Source organism: Trematomus bernacchii, unplaced genomic scaffold, assembly GCF_902827165.1.
Source record: "Trematomus bernacchii unplaced genomic scaffold, fTreBer1.1, whole genome shotgun sequence".
In the NCBI taxonomy this organism is placed as follows: Eukaryota; Metazoa; Chordata; class Actinopteri; order Perciformes; family Nototheniidae; genus Trematomus; species Trematomus bernacchii.
The window spans coordinates 347416-367416 of NW_022987569.1; the positions used below are offsets into that span (position 1 = coordinate 347416).

General features: G+C 39.5%; 2 protein-coding genes and 1 long non-coding RNA gene across 3 annotated transcripts; 2 read left to right on the forward strand and 1 right to left on the reverse strand.

The window, feature by feature from the left end:
• Positions 1 to 260: 260 nt before the first annotated feature.
• Positions 261 to 5931, forward strand: LOC117479141 (probable E3 ubiquitin-protein ligase TRIML1). The gene is made up of 2 exons (XM_034126140.1): positions 261 to 367; positions 3668 to 5931. The coding sequence occupies exon 2, from the start codon at positions 3674 to 3676 to the stop codon at positions 5318 to 5320; it is 1647 nt and encodes a 548-aa protein (XP_033982031.1). The 5' UTR covers positions 261 to 367; positions 3668 to 3673; the 3' UTR covers positions 5321 to 5931.
• Positions 5932 to 6466: 535 nt separating this feature from the next.
• On the forward strand, positions 6467 to 9204 carry LOC117479140 (E3 ubiquitin-protein ligase TRIM21-like). Its single transcript, XM_034126139.1, has 3 exons — positions 6467 to 6503; positions 7943 to 8047; positions 8853 to 9204. The coding sequence occupies exons 1-3, from the start codon at positions 6467 to 6469 to the stop codon at positions 9188 to 9190; spliced, it is 480 nt and encodes a 159-aa protein (XP_033982030.1). The 3' UTR covers positions 9191 to 9204.
• Positions 9205 to 15481: 6277 nt separating this feature from the next.
• LOC117479143 lies at positions 15482 to 17761 on the reverse strand. The gene is made up of 3 exons (XR_004555534.1): positions 17577 to 17761; positions 15609 to 15738; positions 15482 to 15512 (listed from the first exon to the last, which is right to left on the reverse strand). It is a non-coding gene; the product is annotated as an uncharacterized LOC117479143 (long non-coding RNA).
• Positions 17762 to 20001: the final 2240 nt, after the last annotated feature.

Below are 20001 nucleotides of genomic sequence, written 5' to 3' on the forward strand. Positions count from 1 at the left end.
AATTGTAGAATCACTCAGCTATAAATCTCCAGATGTGTAAAGAGATGTCCTTTATGTATTGAGAACATATTCCTACTTATGCTCAATACACTATTTGAAAAGCCTCTTGGATCAGCTGTAAAATGCATCGTCACAAAGTTAAATAACAAGCCTCAATAGTTCTTCTTTCACTTCCTCTTTGCAAACTGCCACTGACAGGTTGAACCACACTGCAAGAGAAGAGTTTCCATTTCCCAGAAATCAAAGTTGAAGTTTGTCTGAGCGACAGCAGAGCAGCAACCGAGACAAGTCTCTGTTTCTCTGAAGAAACACTCAACTGAATCCAGCAGCTTTTTCTCAACAACACAGCAGGACTCTGCAAACACTGGTGAGTACACTACAGACACATCACTAACTAAATATTTAGTCAAAGTTGGATTAAAATCAGAATCTGACTGTATTACATCCATTTGACCATATAAAGAATATTATATAAATGTGTCAGTTAAGATAAAAACCTCAACATTTACATTAGCAACAGCCAACAATACAACTGCAATGTAAACTCTGTGTGAGTTAGGTTAGAGAGCATACAGTCAAAGGTAGCATTAGCTTATGCTAATTTTCATATTTCCTGTATTTGAAAACATCTTTATAATTGACTCTATTAAACAAAGTAGAATCTAAATATTAGATTTGTTCTGGACTGTCCAAAACAAGGGATCTGGTGTTGTGTTAAAAGTGTTGCTTATAAAAAGGCATGACAATTAGATATTTCATTTTATATAATTTGTACACACTGTGGTTAGTAGCCTTGAGCTTTGAACCTGTTTCTGTAGTAACTGCTGTCTGCCTTTTGAAGCTGATAACGTTTACTGTTTTTTACTAGTATTAACTTCAGTGATGCTCAGCAGGAGGTTTCACTCCTCTGTTCAACAACGTGTTTAGTGTCACTACCCGATCTGCAGCCCTGCCCTATCTGCAGTGCACATGTGCGAGATGGTCCGCCATATTTGACAACTACATACGGCAACTCTAATAGGACACTTGACACAGTGGCTTTTGGCAAAGCAGAAAAATAACCGAGAGAGATGAGTTATTATTACAACGTGACTTCACTATTATTTAACAACTCTTTTTATTGGGTTCTTTTATTTGGGGTTAAATACATTGTCAGAATAAGTGAGAAATGGATTTAACTTCTGTTAGACAGCTATCATACTGAATAAATATTGACTGTGAATGTATGCTAAAATGTATAGCATATAGCTGTCTAACAGAAGTTAAATCCATTTCTCACTTATTCTGACAATGTACTTAACCCCAAATAAAAGAACCCAATAAAAAGAGTTGTTTGTAGTGCCGAGAGATAGGAGTCGGAGGCGGTGCATCGAAGGTGCAAATGGGAACTTTAATGAGCAGCAGAAACGGACATGTTGTCGGGTCGCAGCCCAGGAAGAAGAGAAAGAAGCCAGGAGGGCACACAATAAATACTGTCAGCAACACATATGTCCGTGCGGAAACAATACCCCCCCACCTGTAGTTCCATGAGTGAATTATGTACATGAGTAAATGAGTGATCACTACACAAGCTCCCCCAGAATTCAACCATGGACACAATCCTTGCGTCCGGGAGGAAGCACCACAGGGGCCGAGGCCATGGAACGGGCCGTCGGAAGGGGGCCGCAGAAAGCAGGGTCGCTGTGTTGCGATGTGGGGACGGGCGTGAATATCCCGGTGGTCCCCAGCAGGGAGGAGCGCTGCCCGGCCGCAGGCAAAGGCACAGCAGCGGCGGGCATGAAGTCCCTGGAAAGATGGAGCGGTATCCCCGGGGGGCAGGAGCAGCATCCCCGGGAGGAAGGAACCGTGGACAGGGGAGAGGCCAGACGGGGTCAGACAGGGTCAGACGGGGTCAGACGGGGTCAGACGGGGCGACGTCCGAAGCCGCCGTCGAGGCGAACCGTGAGCCGTGGTTAGAGGAGAGGCCAGGTAGGGTCCGGGAGTGCGCCGATGAAGGCGTGGGCGACGTCCGAAGCTGCTGCCGAGGCGAAGGAAGAGGCCAGACAGGGTCCCGAAGCGCGCCACCCACGGGCCGATGAAGGCATGGGCGACGTCCGAAACCGTAGAGTCGAGGCGAGACGGGGTCCAGAAGCGTGCCACCCACGGGCCGAAGAAGGCATGGGCGACGTCCGAAGCCGCCGTCGAGGTGGCGAAAAAGCGAGAGGGTCCACACGAGGCCGACCAGACTTGATCGAACCTCCTCTCCGGCACCAAAAAAAAAAAAGGGGCTAACAGTCGGATGTCGTTAGCCGCTAGCTGCTAGTCGCCAGCTGTCCATTAGCCGTTAGCGAGCACAGCCGGACATGCAGCCGCATGTCCCGAATAAACCAGGCATCGTCGTGTATCGGCTCCATGGAAGGCTTGCTGTCCCCCAGTGCCGAAAAGCCGTGGAAATGGCGAGCGTCGTCCGCGGCCATTCCGGAGGGCGCACCGAGCCACAGTCCGTGTGCACGTGGCAGCCATGGACGTCCCCAAAAATCTCCGGCATTTCGAGAAAAACAGTGTCTGTTTTTTGCCGTGTTCGGTTCAGTCTCGGATCCTTCGCGAGACTTATGTCAGGGTCACCAATGTAGTGCCAAGAGATAGGAGTCGGAGGCGGTGCATCGAAGGTGCAAATGGGAACTTTAATGAGCAGCAGAAACGGACATGTTGTCGGGTCGCAGCCCAGGAAGAAGAGAAAGAAGCCAGGAGGGCACACAATAAATACTGTCAGCAACACATATGTCCGTGCGGAAACAATACCCCCCCACCTGTAGTTCCATGAGTGAATTATGTACATGAGTAAATGAGTGATCACTACATGTTAAATAATAGTGAAGTCACGTTGTAATAACAATAACTCATCTCTCTCGGTTTTCGGAGTTTTCTTTGTGTGCTTTGCCAAATGCCACTGTGTCAAGTGTCCTAGTTGGGTTGCCGTACGGAGTTGTGCAATATGGCGGATCATCTCGCACATGCGCACTGCAGATAGGGCAGGGCGGCAGATCGGGTAGTGACATTTAGATTAGATTAGATCAGATTACTTTATTGTCATTACAAAATGCAAGCACAGTGTAACAAAATTAAGGAGGGTCTAACCAGAGTGCAAAACAGTCAGTTATATACACAATTATCAGAAGTATGTACAAAATAAATGATACAAAAATAAAGGTAAATAGATGGGAAATGTATAAATAAGAATTAATACACAGATAATAATAAATACAGTGAATACAGTACTGTATATAAAACAGTAATGTACAAGGATGATTGCGCTTCAGCACAGCACACGACAACAACAACTAGTATTAACTTCAGTGATGCTCAGCAGGAGGTTTCACTCCTCTGTTCAACAACGGCAAAATCCCCCAACAGTATTAGAGCTTACACATTGTGTTTCTTAGAGTTTAAACTGAATGCTGCTACGATTTTCCAGATTTCATTTATAATATTAACAAACAGAGATATTTTTTTAACATTTAACAATAACAGTGAATTGCAAATTTGAGCAATCTTTCACCCTCCGCATAATCATGATACATCAGCAGAGTTCAGAATCACCATCTATTTGACTTATAGCAAACGGATACAAGAGATTAAATCATATATACATTACAGTTTTTGTTTTTTTCAAACTTTTTGTCCCCAGAGAGACATGTCTGCTGCCAGCTGTCTGCTGACTGAAGATCAGTTTCTGTGCTCCATCTGTCTGGATGTGTTCACTGATCCAGTCAGCACACCATGTGGACACAACTTCTGTAAAGCCTGCATCTCTGAACACTGGGATACTAAAGTCCCCTATCAGTGTCCCAACTGTAAAAAGTTATTCCACACAAGGCCTGAGCTGCTGGTCAACACTTTCATCTCTGAGATGGCTGCTCAGTTCAGACAGTCAGCTCAACAGAAAGCCAGCAGCAGCAGCTCAGAGCAACAAGTTGTCAAACCAGGAGAAGTTCCCTGTGACGCCTGCACTGGAACCAGACTGAAGGCCCTGAAGTCCTGCCTGGTGTGTCTGGCCTCCTACTGTGAGACTCACCTGGAGCCTCACCTGACAAGGCCAGGCCTGAAGAAACATCAGCTGATCGACCCTGTGGAGAACCTGGAAAGCAGGATGTGTGTGAAGCACGATAAACTGCTGGAGCTGTTCTGTAAGACCGACCAGGTGTGTGTCTGCATGCTCTGCACTCTTTTAGACCACAAGACACATGATGTTGTTCCTCTGAAAGAAGAATATGAAGGAAAGAAGGCTGAGCTGGGGAAGACAGAGGCTGAAATTCAGCAGATGATCCAGAAGAGACGACTGAAGATTCAGGAGATGAGTCGCTCAGTGGAGCTCAGTAAGGAAGGAGCAGACAGAGAGATAGCAGATGGTGTTCAGGTCTTCACCGCTCTGAAGGAGTCTGTTGAGAGAAGCCAGGCCGAGCTCATCGACACCATCAAAGAGAAGCAGAGAGAGACAGAGGAACAGGCTGAAGGCTTCATCAAAGAGCTGGAACAGGAAATCTCTGAGCTGAAGAAGAGAAGCTCTGAGGTGGAGCAGCTCTCACGCTCTGAAGACCAGCTCCACCTCCTCCAAAGCTTCATGTCCCTGAACGCTGCTCCACCCACCAAGAACTGGACAGAAGTCAGGGTCCGTCCACCTTCATATGAGGGGACTGTGAGGAGAGCTGTGGCTCAGTTGGAGGAGACGCTCAGTAAACAGATGAAGAAGCTGCTCCCTGAGGTGGAGCTGAAGAGGGTCCAGCAGTATGAGGTGGAGGTGACTCTTGATCCTGATACAGCACATCCCAAACTCATCCTGTCTGATGATGGAAAACAAGTTAAACATGGTGATGTGAGGAAGAATCTCCCAAACAATCCAGAGAGATTTGATTATTGTCCTAATGTTTTAGCAAAGCAGAGTTTCTCTTCAGGAAGATTTTATTACGAGGTTCAGGTTAAAGGGAAGACGTATTGGACTCTAGGAGTGGTCAGAGAGTCGATCAACAGGAAGGGACAGATCTCAGTGTCTCCTCAGAATGGTTACTGGACGATATGGGTGAGGAATGAAAATGAGTACCAAGCTTGTGCTGGTCCTTCAGTCCGTCTCTCTCTGAAGTCTCAGCCTGGGAAGGTGGGGGTGTTTGTGGATTATGAGGAGGGTCTGGTCTCCTTTTATGATGTTGATGCTGCAGCTCTGATCTACTCCTTCACTGGCTGCTGCTTCAAAGAGAAACTCTACCCATACTTTGGTCCCCATCTTAATTATGATGGTAAAAACTCTGCCCCTCTGATCATCTCTCCTGTCAATCACACTGAGTAGAACAACCATTTGATTTTCTACAGAAAGATTCACTCTCACTAAATGTAATAAATGTATTCAACTGGGGAAGTACATTGTACACATTGTTAATTTTTCAGAATCTGATCACATATGGTTCACCTTGATGAGACGCATAAAAACACATAAAATACTGATGAGTATGTTCTAATGTACTCTAGTTTATTCTACGGATTGCACTACCTGCCGTCATGACTTGAAGTGATCAGAAAACTATTTACTCAGAAATAAACTTTTGCCACTTCTTTATATGTCAGGGGGACAAGAAAAGTATTTATTGTCTCAGAATTGTATGTTCAAAAAGTGTTTCATACTTGCACACATTACTAGTGGAAGTAATGCACTCCTTTTTCATTAGTAAAATACTGTATATATATATTTTTTATAATTTTCAATTGAGGGAAAAATGATGGGTCTCTGGTGTGTTTTAAAGGGGAAGTTCAGGATTGATTATTGAATTACAGTATATTGGTACAAAATGTATTGACAGTTACTTGGAGAATCAACAATATCTGATCATTAAACATTAGGCTGCAGTGGTTTAACAAACGAGGGAAATTAAAATGTTACATCTCAGCTGTCTGTTGTGTTATGTTAATTGTATTAATATTGTCTAGTTCTCAACTTAGGGAAAGTATCTTAAACATTTTTTACTTAACTATTTTCATTTCTACTTAACTACATTTGTCTGATAGATTTGGTTCTTCTGAAGCTTTATAAACTATTTAAAACCCTCTTGGATCAGCTGATCATAGATATTAAGATTGCTGTATATGTTTGTTAGAAATATGGCCATCAACTGGTTAGCTTAGCTTAGCATAAAGACTGGAAACAGGGGAAGACAAAGCCAGCCTGTCCAAAGGTAACAAAATCCACCTATCAACTGCTCTGAATCCAGTTTGTTTAATCCATACCAAATCAGAGGAGTAAAAACATCAATAAGACGTTTAACAGGGGATTATGGGTCGGGCTATTTCTTGGCTGGGACCTAAACAAGTTTCCAAATTGTTTTTATATTTCTGTTTTCGTACAGAGATATATTAAGTACACTTAAATGTGTATTTTGTCACTCACTATTTCCCCCCTTTTCCTAGTATATATGCTAAACTAAGCTAATCTAAGTGTCTGATGGCTGCAGCCTGTGTCAGTGAGAGCGGTCTGACTGGTTGGACTGCTTCTAATGATTATGATCTCATTCTTCACCTTGAACACACTCCAGCACTGCCTGTACAGGTGAGACTAACTGACTGCAAACGTCCCGTCTGACTGGGAGATAAATAAAGGGTTTTGTAAATATCAAAATTGCATGAAATATGCTTGTAAAGTCTATTTAATTAATGCCCTGTTTATAAAATAGAGCTTATCATTTGAAATGTCATTATTTTTAAAGAGGTGGATGGTGAATAATATTACAATTAAAAATGTTTCACTTTGTTTTTTATTACAGTACACGTTTTCTGAAATGTTATCTTTAAGTAAAGACCCATTTCGAAACAGTCTGTTCAGGGAGGAGGAAATGTTTCACCAGCTGCTCTTAAACAGGGACCATAACACAGCGTTGTGAAATATAGCTATAAATCTCCAGATGTGTAACGAGATGTCCTTTATGTATTGAGAACATATTCCTGCTTATGCTCAATACACTATTTGAAATAGTGATGGGAATTCCGGCTCTTCTTGGTGAGCCGGATCATTTGGCTCGGCTCACGAAGAAGAGCCGGCTCTTTCGGCTCCCAAACGGCTCTTCATTTTACCACATATTATACCTTTTATAATTCAATCAAATGTAGCCCTGTTTTGTCTAATGATTTATATGTGTACACATATCACTTAAATTATTCAATACATCCTTTGTACTGAATTATTCAAAAGTAAAAATTACATGTTTAATATCAATTATTTGCTGTGGCCAATTGTTTTCATTGCATTTACAGACCCTTGTATCTCTCTGATACCACCCAATGAATGCACAGACTTGCTTGTAGAACCACGCTACACAAAGCAGATAGCAACACCTATAAAAACGTATGCATAGACATTTAAAAAAAGGGGCTACTGTATCGATATTTTAAAATTATATTTAAAGAAAAGGCCCTGGCAAAACAGCAGGGCTCTATTTCAGTATTAACTATAGAAAAAAAGACAGCAACAGCTGACATCAAATCTTTGCTGAGCCCAAGGATAATCATATATAAATAACATAGTGAAAATCAATATATTGCAATGCTCAGTACAGCAGCATCCAACCGTCTCTAATCCTTGGATATTACATGTCACTGCATGCATGCACGGAGCAGCTGTAGCGCGGAGATCATCATATCATTCTGTCTTGTATTACTTATGAAAAAATAACAAAAACAAAAAAACGGCTTGTTCGCGGGCGCGAGCCGGCTCCCGTCGTTCACTTAAAAGAGTGAACGACGGGCACATCACTAATTTGAAAGCCTCTTGGATCAGCTGTAAAATGCATCGTCACAAAGTTAAATAACAATCCTCAATAGTTCTTCTTCCACTCCCTCTTGGCAAACTGCCACTGAGAGGTGGGACCACACTGTAAGAGAAGAGTTTACATTTCCCAGAAATGAAAGCTGAAGTTTGTCTGAGCGACAGCAGAGCAGCAGCCGAGACAAGTCTCTGTTTCTCTGAAGAAACACTCAACTGAATCCAGCAGCTTTTTCTCAATAACACAGCAGGACTCTGCAAACACTGGTGAGTACACTACAGACACATCACTTACTAAATATTTAGTCAAAGTTGGATTAAAATCAGAATCTGACTGTATTACATCAGTTTACCATATAAAGAATATTATATAAATGTGTCAGTTAAGATAAAAACCTCAACATTTACATTAGCAACAGCCAACAATACAACTACAATGTAAACTCTGGTTAAGTTAGGTTAGAGAGCATACAGTCAAAGCTAGCATTAGCTTATGCTAATTTTCATATTTCCTGTATTTTAAAACATCTTTATAATTGACTCTATTAAACAAAGTAGAATCTAAATAGTAGATTTGTTCTGGACTTTCCAAAGCAGGGGATCTGGTGTTGTGTTACAAGTGTTGCTTATAAAAAGGCATGACAATTACATATTTCATTTTATATAATTTGTACACACTGTGGTAAGTAGCCTTGAGCTTTGAACCTGTTTCTATAGTAACTGCTGTCTGCCTTTTGAAGATGATAACGTTTACTGTTTTTTAGATTAGATTAGATCAGATTACTTTATTGTCATTACAAAATGCAAGCACAGTGTAACGAAATTAAGGAGGGTCTAACCAGAGTGCAAAACAGTCAGTTATATACACAATTATCAGAAGTATGTACAAAATAAATGATACAAAAATAAAGGTAAATAGATGGGAAATGTATAAATAAGAATAAATACACAGATAATAATAAATACAGTGAATACAGTACTGTATATAAAACAGTAATGTACAAGGATGATTGCGCTTCAGCATAGCACACGACAACAACAACTAGTATTAACTTCAGTGATTGGGATTTAGGAGTGGCCAGAGAGTCGATCAACAGGAAGGGACTCATCACAGCGACTCCTCAGAATGGTTACTGGACGATAAGGTTGAGGAATGAAAATGAGTACAAAGCTTGTGCTGGTCCTCGAGTCCGTCTCTCTCTGAAGTCTCAGCCTGAGAAGGTGGGGGTGTTTGTGGATTATGAGGAGGGTCTGGTCTCCTTTTATGATGTTGATGCTGCAGCTCTGATCTACTCCTTCACTGGCTGCTGCTTCAAAGAGAAACTCTACCCATACTTTAGTCCCAGTCTTAATCATGGTGGTAAAAACTCTGCTCCTCTGATCATCTCTCCTGTCAATCACACCGAGTAGAACAACCATTTGAACCATTAATGTACTCTAGTTTATTCTACGGATTGCACTACCTGCCGTCATGACTTGAAGTGATCAGAAAACTATTTACTCAGAAATAAACTTTGACCACTTCTTTATATGTCAGGGGGACAAGAAAAGTATGTATTGTCTCAGAATTGTGTGTTCAAAAAGTGTTTCATACTTGCAGACATTACTAGTGGAAGTAATGCACTCCTTTTTCATTAGTAAAATACTGTATATATATTTCTTTTTTTTATAATTTCCAATTGAGGGGAAAATGATGGGTCTCTGGTGTGTTTTAAGGGGAAGTTCAGGATTGATTATTGAATTAGAGTATATTGGAACAAAATTTATTTACAGTTACTTGGAAATTCAACAATACCTGATCATTAAACATTAGGCTGCAGTGGTTTCACAAACCAGGGGAATTAAAATGTTACATCTCAGCTGTCTGTTGTGTTATGTTAATTGTATTTCGTCCACCTCTCTGCACACTGCTTGTAAAGTTTGAACAAAGCCTCAATGGATTAAAAAAAAAAGGAACAAAGAATGTTATTTTTTGTGTTTTTTAAATGTACTTACTGAAGTACAGTTTTCACTAGTTCTCAACTTAGGGAAAGTATCTTAAAAAAATGTACTTAACTATTTCCATTTCTACTTAACTACATTTGTCTGAAAGATTTGGTTCTTCTGAAGCTTTATAAACTATTTAAAACCCTCTTGGATCAGCTGATCATAGATATTAAGATTGCTGAATATGTTTGTTAGAAATAAGGCCATCAACTGGTTAGCTTAGCTTAGCATAAAGACTGGAAACAGAGGAAGACAAAGCCAGCCTGTCCAAAGGTAACAAAATCCACCTATCAGCAGCTCTGAATCCAGTTTGTTTAATCCATACCAAATCAGAGGAGTAAAAACATCAATAAGACGTTTAACAGGGGATTATGGGTCGGGCTATTTCTTGACTGGGACCAAAACAAGTTGCCAAATTGTTTTTACATTTCAGTTATCGTACAGAGATATATTAAGTTCACTTAAATGTGTATTTTGTCACTCACTATTTTCCCCCTTTTCCTAGTATATATGCTAAACTAAGCTAATCTAAGTGTCTGATGGCTGCAGCCTGTGTCAGTGAGAGCGGTCTGACTGGTTGGACTGCTTCTAATGATTATGATCTCATTCTTCACCTTGAACACACTCCAGCACTGCCTGTACAGGTGAGACTAACTCACTGCAAACGTCCCGTCTGACTGGGAGATAAATAAAGGGTTTTGTAAATATCAAAATTGCATGAAATATGCTTCTAAAATCTATTTTATGAATGCCCTGTTTATAAGATGGAGCTTATCATTTGAAATGTCATTATTTTTAAAGAGGTGGATGGTGAATAATATTACAATTAAAAATGTTTCACTCACATCATGACTTTGTTTTTTATTACAGTACACGTTTTCTGAAATGTTATCTTTAAATATACTAACGCATACAGAAACAGCACAGAAATGTGTACACTGGTTAAAACCAGGATCAAATTCTTGTTTTATTGTCGACTTATTAGAGTCAAAGGTTTTTACAGAGGGGAGTTTTGATATGGGTTTGTACCACGACATAAATCCAGAAAAACTGTCATCAGCCTTTAAGAAAAATCTATTCTCCACATGTTTTTTAGGGAAACAGATGTTATAATCCTTAACGCAATCATCAATAATCAGTCTATAAATCTGGCTATTGATGATATATGAACAAACCAATCAGAGTACAGATGGGAGTGAAACCAATTTTGATAAAAAAATAAAAAAGGCCTTGTATTGTGAATTTACATTTTGCAGTACACAGGTAATTAAGTTAAAAAAATAGTAACTAATTCTTATGACCACTTTTTGTATTAGATTCTAATTTAATCTGGCATTATTTAATGATAACATAGTAAGGAATCAAAACAGCCCAACCTTTCAAAACTGTCAACTAATGGTGACATACCTTCACCTGTTAGCGACACAATGCTTGAATAGCACGTTCTCTAACAGGGAGTTGGCTCAAGGAATAAGAGGTTAAAATAAGGGCAGTGTCTGCAAGATTCAATACAACCTGTCTGCACTGAGTAAACTAAAATATGCTATGAGACAATGAACACATGTGCAATCTCATAGTACGTCCCAACTCACACAATATGTCTAAGAATACTTCAGTTGCACTGTGTGAATGAGGTCAAAGGTTATATTTCAATGTGTGTTCATTGAATTATACTGGAAGTAGTGTATCAGGTTGTTTCTGCTGCACTTTTTCTTAATGTCTTTCATTTTTGTAAAGCACTTTGAATTGCCTTGTGTTGAAAGATGCTATATAAATAAACTTGCCTTGCCTCATTATGTCTCTACAAATAATTTAGTCATTATTTATGTTCTTTCTCAGGGTGACTGTAATATGTGTCCAGGGTTTTTGGCACATTTAGAAATGTCTATTAATGTTCACTCTACCTCTGAATATATAAATACATAAATGTGCATGTTGACTCACCCACATCCTTGTTGGCCCTCCACAGGAGCTCGGAGACAGACGGCTCCTGAGAGAAAACCTGCTCATTAGGAAAGTGTAGTAAATACAAAGTAAAATATATACGTAATATATATGTATAATGTATATATATATGAAACAATGATTCCCACGGGAACTCAACCTTTCTCAAAGAATATGTACACTAACACTTGAACCTGAACTCACACATGCACGTGTGCAATATGTGGTGTGATGTGTTTTGGGGCCATAACATTAAATCACAACAGGATTGTACGGTTATGAATGCATTATAAGTTAGTTATGATGTAGTTAAAACAATATCGGATGATAGCCATTTTTTGTGTGTTTTGGACTGAGATAAATCATGGGTCAAAACTGACCCGCGAACACCATGAACGGAAACAGCTTTCGAACACAACACAAGGGTTAAAATATAAATAAATAATACCTTGTTTCTTTTGTTTGTGCTTTAGTTGTGTTTATTTACACTGCATAACAATCTTTAAAGAAGGATAACTGTGTAGATGACACTGAGGATGATTGTGCAAACTGTGTTTTAAATAGTATGTATTCTTATTTATACATTTTACATCTATTTTCCTTTATTTGTATCATTTATTTTGTACAGACTGCTGGTAGATGTGTATATAACTGACTGTCTGCACTCTGGTTAGACCCTCCTCATTTCGTTACACTCTGTTTGCATTATGTAATGACAATAAAGTAATCTAATCTAATGTGACTCCTTATTGGCATTTCTGGATCCAGGCGTACATTTGAAACTTCTCATTAAAGTAAATGCTGATTTTCCATTTACATTCTGAGGGAAAACACAATTGTTTTTCTTTTAGTGGCGATGCTTAAATACCTGTGTCATTAAAGCAGCTCTGTAAAGGTGTGTTACTGCCAGGTGTTTCCATGTGAACTGTGAGGAAGTGTCGCCCCCTAGTGGACAAACATCTTTACTGCAGTTAAATTCTGAGGTACTTTAATTTACATGACATTACATGTTACTTGTTAGACGCTTTTATCCAAAGCGACTTACATACTCAATACTGTGGACAATCCCCACAGGAGCAATTTGGGGTGAAGTGTCTCAGGGACACAACGACATGCTGACTGCAGCGGGGTTTGAACCTGTTGACCCCCTGATCCGAGCATTAGTCCACTGCGCAACACGCCTCATTTACTTATCTTGAATATGTTTTTATGTGTTCATTTGTCTTTCAAATAAAGTACACTGTGTTATTACCCCTGACTTTCATTCTCTACTATCAGAGTCCTTTCTGTACGAAGCCATCGTTGTTCATTCATTACAAGCAGAGGGTCTTTAAGCAACGACCTGCAGAGTGAACGCTTCATCTCAAAGCAGTTTATCAAGATCAACATTAAACATTCAAACACTGTGTTCGTTTCTTTGGATTATGCAGCCATATATCCACTAACAGTGTCAGCGAGAAAGATGTGGAAACTCATCTTCACATTATTGAGGTTTTAAAAAAGAAATACCTTTTATTTCCACGATTAGAGTTAATGTCCTCCTTGAGCTCCAGAGACAAGACTAAGAGATAAATGAAATGATGCTAACACCACAAACACTCAGTTTGAAGTCAGACGGTGTGTGTGTGTGTGTGTGTGTGTGTGTGTGTGTGTGTGTGTGTGTGTGTGTGTGTGTGTGTGTGTGTGTGTGTGCGTGCGTGCGTGCGTGCGTGTGTGCGTGTGTGTGTGTGTGTGTGTGTGTGTGTGCAGCTGTGAGTGGAGCGTGCCACAGGGGGAAATATACTCTTTTATAAATTCATTGAGTTTATATTAAACAATATTTCTTAGCAAAGGAACTGTTAGCAAAGTGGAATATAAATGATATATTTTACAATACAGATGTTCTGTGATATTGTTCTGTGTTCTTGCAACTCAGTGTTTCTATAGTTTAGTCATGATACTTTTACTTACATCAAATATATTTTGTAAGTGGAAAAAGAGCAATCGGATCCCATTGAGTTCGTGTTTGTAAAAGTCAGAATCTCATAGTTAGAGAATTTAAATTTGATGCAAATGTATACTTCTACTTTACGGAGGAAGATCAGGGCCACATGTGAAATACTTGTTGAGATCTGAACAGAAGTGATAACATTTAGAATTCTGGAAAAAAAGTCTGAATTCTGTGTTTACTTCCTGTCTAAAGAAGTAAAGTAAGTGAGTAAAACTTTATTTATATAGCACCCTTCTCAACACGAATGCACAAAGTGCTTTACAGTATACAGTACTCAATTCAAAGTACAACTATAACATGTAGAATAAAAGGCATAAAACACAGCAGGTAAAACATAGGATAAACTCCAATGAGAAACAGCTACTAACTCTCCTCCTCTGACGCCCCAAAGGCCTGTCGGAAAGGTGAGTCTTTAGCTGCCCCTTAAAAATCTCCACTGAGGCAGAGGCTCTCAGTTTCTGAGGGAGGTCATTCCAAAGTCTTGGGGCCACCGCCTCAAAGGCACGGTCCCCCTTAGTTTTTAGCCTGGTTCGGGGCACCCTTAGGAGGCCTTGCTCAGAGGACCTCAGGGCCCTGGTTGTGCTGTGAGGGTGGATCAGGTCGTTAATGTAGGCTGGGGCTTGGCCGTGGACAGCTCTATATGTGAAGACCAATACCTTGAATTGGGTTCTGAGATGGACAGGGAGCCAGTGCAGGGCAGAAAGGATCGGAGTGATGTGGCATGTTTTTTTGGACCGAGTGAGTAATCTGGCTGCAGCGTTTTGGACCTGTTGTAACCGGTTTATTGATGTTTTGTTGAGGCAGGATAAAAGAGCATTAAAGTAATCAAGCCGGGAGGAAATAAAGGAGGCGTGTGGCGCAGTGGATAGAGCCTTGGTATGTGGATCAGATGGTCACAGGTTCAAACCCCGCTGCAGTCAGCATGTCGTTGTGTCCCTGAGACACTTCACCCCAAATTGCTCCTGTGGGGATTACCCACAGTATTGAGTATGTAAATCGCTTTGGATAAAAGCGTCTAACAAGTAACATGTAATGTAAAGTAAAGGCATGGATAGCCATCTCCATTTCTGCATTGGATAGAACCCCCCTGAGAAGAAATGTCACTTATCGTCAGATCTCACAAACTATTTTACATGTGGCCCCTAATCATGTGTCTCTAATCCTCTTTTAGCACTAATCCTCTAGATCCGTAGATTAGGGCCACATGTTTAAAAAAATAGAAAATTGAGATTTGACCAAAAGTGTATTTCTTAAAAGTCAGATTTCTGACAAACAAAAAAATAAAGAACTTTTGGTCAGATCTCACTTTTTCTTTTCAGTTGTGGCACTAATCATCTTCGGTACAACTCCAAATATTATATATACTTTTGCCTCGAAAACGATTATTTTGGCAGCTTCAGTTACTTAACAAAATACTGTTACTAATCAACAAATGATTGATGATGCTTTTCCAATTACATAATATTTACCTTTATGCACCATTTTGTGCTTTTGGTAAGTTACGTTTGTTTTGATGCTGACATGTGAAACAGACACTAAAAGTAATATGAGTTTGAGTTTATACATAAGAGATTCTGCAGCTTTTACACATCTTTCACCTCTTCTTCACACCTTTCTTCAAACTTAGGTAGAAGAATAAAAAAATCAGGAACATTTTCTGAAGTACAAAAGTGTTAACAAGTGCACAAACTACAAACTACACTTCATCGAACATGTTTGAAGATTCTTTATCAACACACTTTCTCAGACTGTGCTATAAAGAGCAGGTTTGATGTGTACATTGGCCCCATGTCCTCAGGGTTTCTTCACCACCTGTTGGAACAGAAGAAACACGTTAAAGGCGACAAACACACTTTCCTTTGCCCTGAAAACAGATGAATGAAGGGAACCCAGCGTGTGTTTTCTTACCTTTCAACATTTGTACAGCGTGTTCAGTCTGCTGATGTCGTTCCTGCTCATCTGATTGGCCGTGCCGAACTCTACGTTGGCGTTGGGGATCGGCACCATGGTGGGCATATTGTTCCCACTGAAGGCATACCTGGAAACATTTAGAGCACAGAGGCTTCATTATTATTAGCTTGTATATATAATAAACATTTAGAAACCATTGAGACTCAAATGCTCCTTAAAGAGTCGGTTCAGTCACCAAAACAAATCAGATCTATCTCATTATTATGAAGACATATTTATTGTGTAAATTAGAAAAACGCTGATAAGGCAGTGTAGGTAAATGTATATTTTGCATTTATTTTGAGAGCTTGGGACCTATTTTAATCCTGGTTTCACTCTTATGAATGTTATGCATTTAAATATTATCTATCATTATTATTTGCCAACTGTTTATTCATTCTGTTGCTGTAATAACTTAAGGGGGACCTATCATCCAAAATGCACTTTTGTACGTCTTTTATACATGAATATGTGTCCCCGGTGTGTCAGGGAACTCACCAAGTGTCAGAAAACACAACCCTCTCTCTTTTCCTCCATACCCAAATCTCTAAAAACGGATCTGATACAGACTGATACAGATTTGAAATTGCTCTGACGTCAGAAACGGGGTGCTCCGCCTATATTGGCAACTCTCCACCTATCAGGGGAATGAGAGGTTGCGTGGCATGGTAACAGCATGGTAACAGCATGGTAACATGACGCTCGTGCCTCGCCCCCCTCCTTTGCAGGGGGGCGTGGTCAGCTGCAGCTCATTTGCCACAGAATCAGCCCTTGTGAAGACAGGGCTGGAATAGAGCAAATAGAGCAAAATGAGGCATGGCTAAAATGCATGATCTGTTTGGTATTTTGAAAAAAAAAAAGTATAAATATGCCTTATATAGGTATGGCCCTACAATATATTATTCAAATATAGCATGATAGGTCCACTTTAATTTAGCTGCTTTATTAAGAAAAATAATACAAGAAGAGATGGGCTGGACTATTCAAAATGTGTTCAGCTTTTTTTTCAGAAATATATTTTTTTCTCAGAATTACAACAATTTCAAATTTTTCTCGGAATTCTAACTTTTTCACAGAATTTGACTTTTTTTTCATAATTTTCACTTTTCCTCCTAATTAGATTATTTTCTCAGAATTCAAACTTTTTTCTCAGAATTCAAACTTTTTAGCAGATTTGGACTTTTTTCTCAAAATTTTAACAATTTCAAATGTTTTCACAGAATTTGACTTTTTTTCATAATTTTCACTTTTCCTCCTAAATAGATAATTTTCTCATATTTTGACTTTTCTCAAAATATCACTTTTTCTCATAATTAGACTTTTGTTCAGAATTATATTTTTTTCTCAGAATTACAACAATTTCATATTTTTTCCGGAATTCTAACTTTTTCACAGAATTTGACTTTTTTTCATAATTTTCACTTTTCCTCCTAATTAGATTATTTTCTCAGAATTCAAACTTTTTTCTCAGAATTCTAACTTTTTTCTCAGAATTCTAACTTTTTAACAGATTTGGACTTTTTTCACAAAATTTCAACAATTTTCACTTTTTTCTCAAAATATCACTTATTCTCATAATTAGACTTTTTTTTCAGGATTAGATTTCTTTTTTTCTTTTTTTTTTTCAAGCTTTGTATTTCTTTCTCAAAATTCGAACCTACCCAAAAATATATAAATTGTTAATGTTACTCACCTGTCCAGGCTACCTGTAGTACAAAGGTTTTTTTTTCAAATAAAAACAAACCTTTTTGAAACATATTTTGCTGTTTTTGGGTCCGTAGAAATACCTTTGCACTTTTATTTCTTGGGCTCTCCTGACTGCAATTCAAGCCTCAGTTCTGTCTACAATTAATTGTTTTGGGTGAACTGTTCCTTTGACTTATATCCAATATATGCGTATATAAATGAAGATGAATGCTTGGTAACCTGTGGTACTGCATGACGGAGTTGTAGTCGTATGGTGTGTTCAGGTTCAGTGTGTTTATCTTGTCGAAGGCGTACACCCAACCTGAGAGGACGAGAATCACAGCGAGGGTCAGAAAACACAGAAAATGAACTTCACCCCATTCCTCAGATCATTGTGAAGTTAGTTGTGTATTAGATGAGTGTAAAACATGAAAGGGTTGATCAATACAGGATTTAAAGAGACATTATTTGGCTGTGATTTCAATGTATTCCCATGGAGTTGCATCCATTATGAATGCAACTAACAGTAAGTCAATTTAGCATGATTTACTTTTCATCAGTGTTCAAATTAGATTGGATTTGTTCTGAGCAGAATGATATAAATGCAGAGTTTTCACTTTCTTTTTTGCTGAATGGGAAACAGAATCTCTTAGCTCACCAAAAAGCTGACCTTAACACCAGTGCCTAGATCTACAAAATGTCACCCAAAGACACAAGTATAAACCAAGGAGAGACTCAAGGGGCGGACAAAAAGACAACAATCAGATGCAAAAGAGCTGCGAGAAGACCAAAGAAACTACAAAGACATGAAAAACAGCTGCAAAATGACACGAAGAAACTATGAAAAGTGTGAAAATAACAACAGATACATAAAGAAACTCCAAAGAGAGTCAAAATGACTATGTGATATGTTTTCAAAGACCCAACATGACTACTAAGGCACTCAGAATGACCACAATGGTACACATAATGACCACAATAAGACAAGACATGTCCACAAAGTGGCACAAAGAGACACTTAATCATCACAAAGAGACACTAAATGACTGCAGAGAGACAGTCAATTACCAAAAGAGACACTTAAGGCCTACAAAAGACTCAAAACGACTCTGAGGAGACTAATAAGGACTTAAAAGTTACACAAAATAATCAAAACAACACACAAAAAGACTACAAAGAGACACAACATGACCACAGAGAGACTCAAGTGACTAAAAAGTTGCATAAAATGTCTCTAAAAAGCCAAAACATGACTACAAAGAGACAGAAGGAGTCTACAAATACACTCACAATGGCCATAAAAAGACAAAACTTGACGACAAAGACACTCATTATTTCATATCTGGAGTTTTTGCACTTTGTATTTTATATTTCTTAAATTGTGTTCACTGTTGCCTGCATAAGGGACTTTGCCTCTCTTCAAAAGTTGACATGTGCTCTTCCTCAGAGTGACAGAAGAGCTCAAACTGTTCTCTGCTAATGTTTGTCCTGACGTCTCACTGTTTACCTTTCACTCTACAACAAGCGTCTTTGTCCGGAGGGATTTGAAGAATGAGTGGCACGTACGCAGCACAAAGCGCAGTGTGCTGAGGAATCTGCTCTCCACTGAGGCGTGTGTTGTGTTCTCACTTAAGAAGAATGGTCTGAACGCACGCTGAGGAAACCAGTTCTCACTCACCTTGACTTTTCGTCTGCGTTCCAACTCGCATACTTTTCTCTTTTTAGTATGCTACCTGGAACTTTGAACCTCTTCCTCATACTTGTGTGCACGAAGGATTTTGGTCCAGGTTATCCAGAAAATACGGGGGTCAACCGGTGCAAACACTTCCATTCAGACATTTAAAGGGTTTCGATTTCCTGTACTGTGTTATATATTTGGGTGCATGTAAATGGTCTGGTTTCAGACAAAGGGTGAAAAGTTAGGTGCCTTGCTCAAGGGCACTTCGGCAGTGGCCCAGGAGGTGAACTGGCCCCTCTCCAGTACCAGTCCATACCCCGTATTCTTTGGTCCGATCGGGACTTGAACCGGCAACCCTTCGGGCCAAAGTCCAATCCCCTACAGACTGAACCACTCCCGTCCCTTGAATGACTTTGTATACTGCAGGGTAGCTTGTGAATTTACTCCAGGTGGAACTAAAGTCTGATTTAACACTTGATTATATTTCACATTATTAATCCAGATCTGTAAAGTAACTAAAGGTATTAATCAATTGTAGGAGTAAAAGTACAACGTAGCAAACAATGGCATTTAAGTACAGACTGTTACAGGTGATTCAAACCTGAGAGCAGGATTAGCTGAAAAGAGTCCAAGGAAGCTTATTTTAAAGTTAACAGCATTTAATTAAACAAATTATACGGTGATACAAATGGAATGTGTAAGAGTTGTGCGGCTCTCCCGATCGCGTGGGGTGCCGCTGCCTCCTCCCAGCTGTTGTTTATCGCGTGGCCGGGGTAGAGAGAGAGCGTTTTTTCTGTCCATCACATGTTATAATCTATAGTCCTCTCCTATTGGCCGGTCTCGACGGGGGGCGGGTCTTCCTCCCGGGTTCGTTCCTCTGTGATTAATATTGCATCTAATAAGAGGATTTAGACGTTGTGTGTTTATTGTATAACTCCACAAGCCTTTACTCCTCATATTTCTTACAAGACCCATTTTCAAACAGTC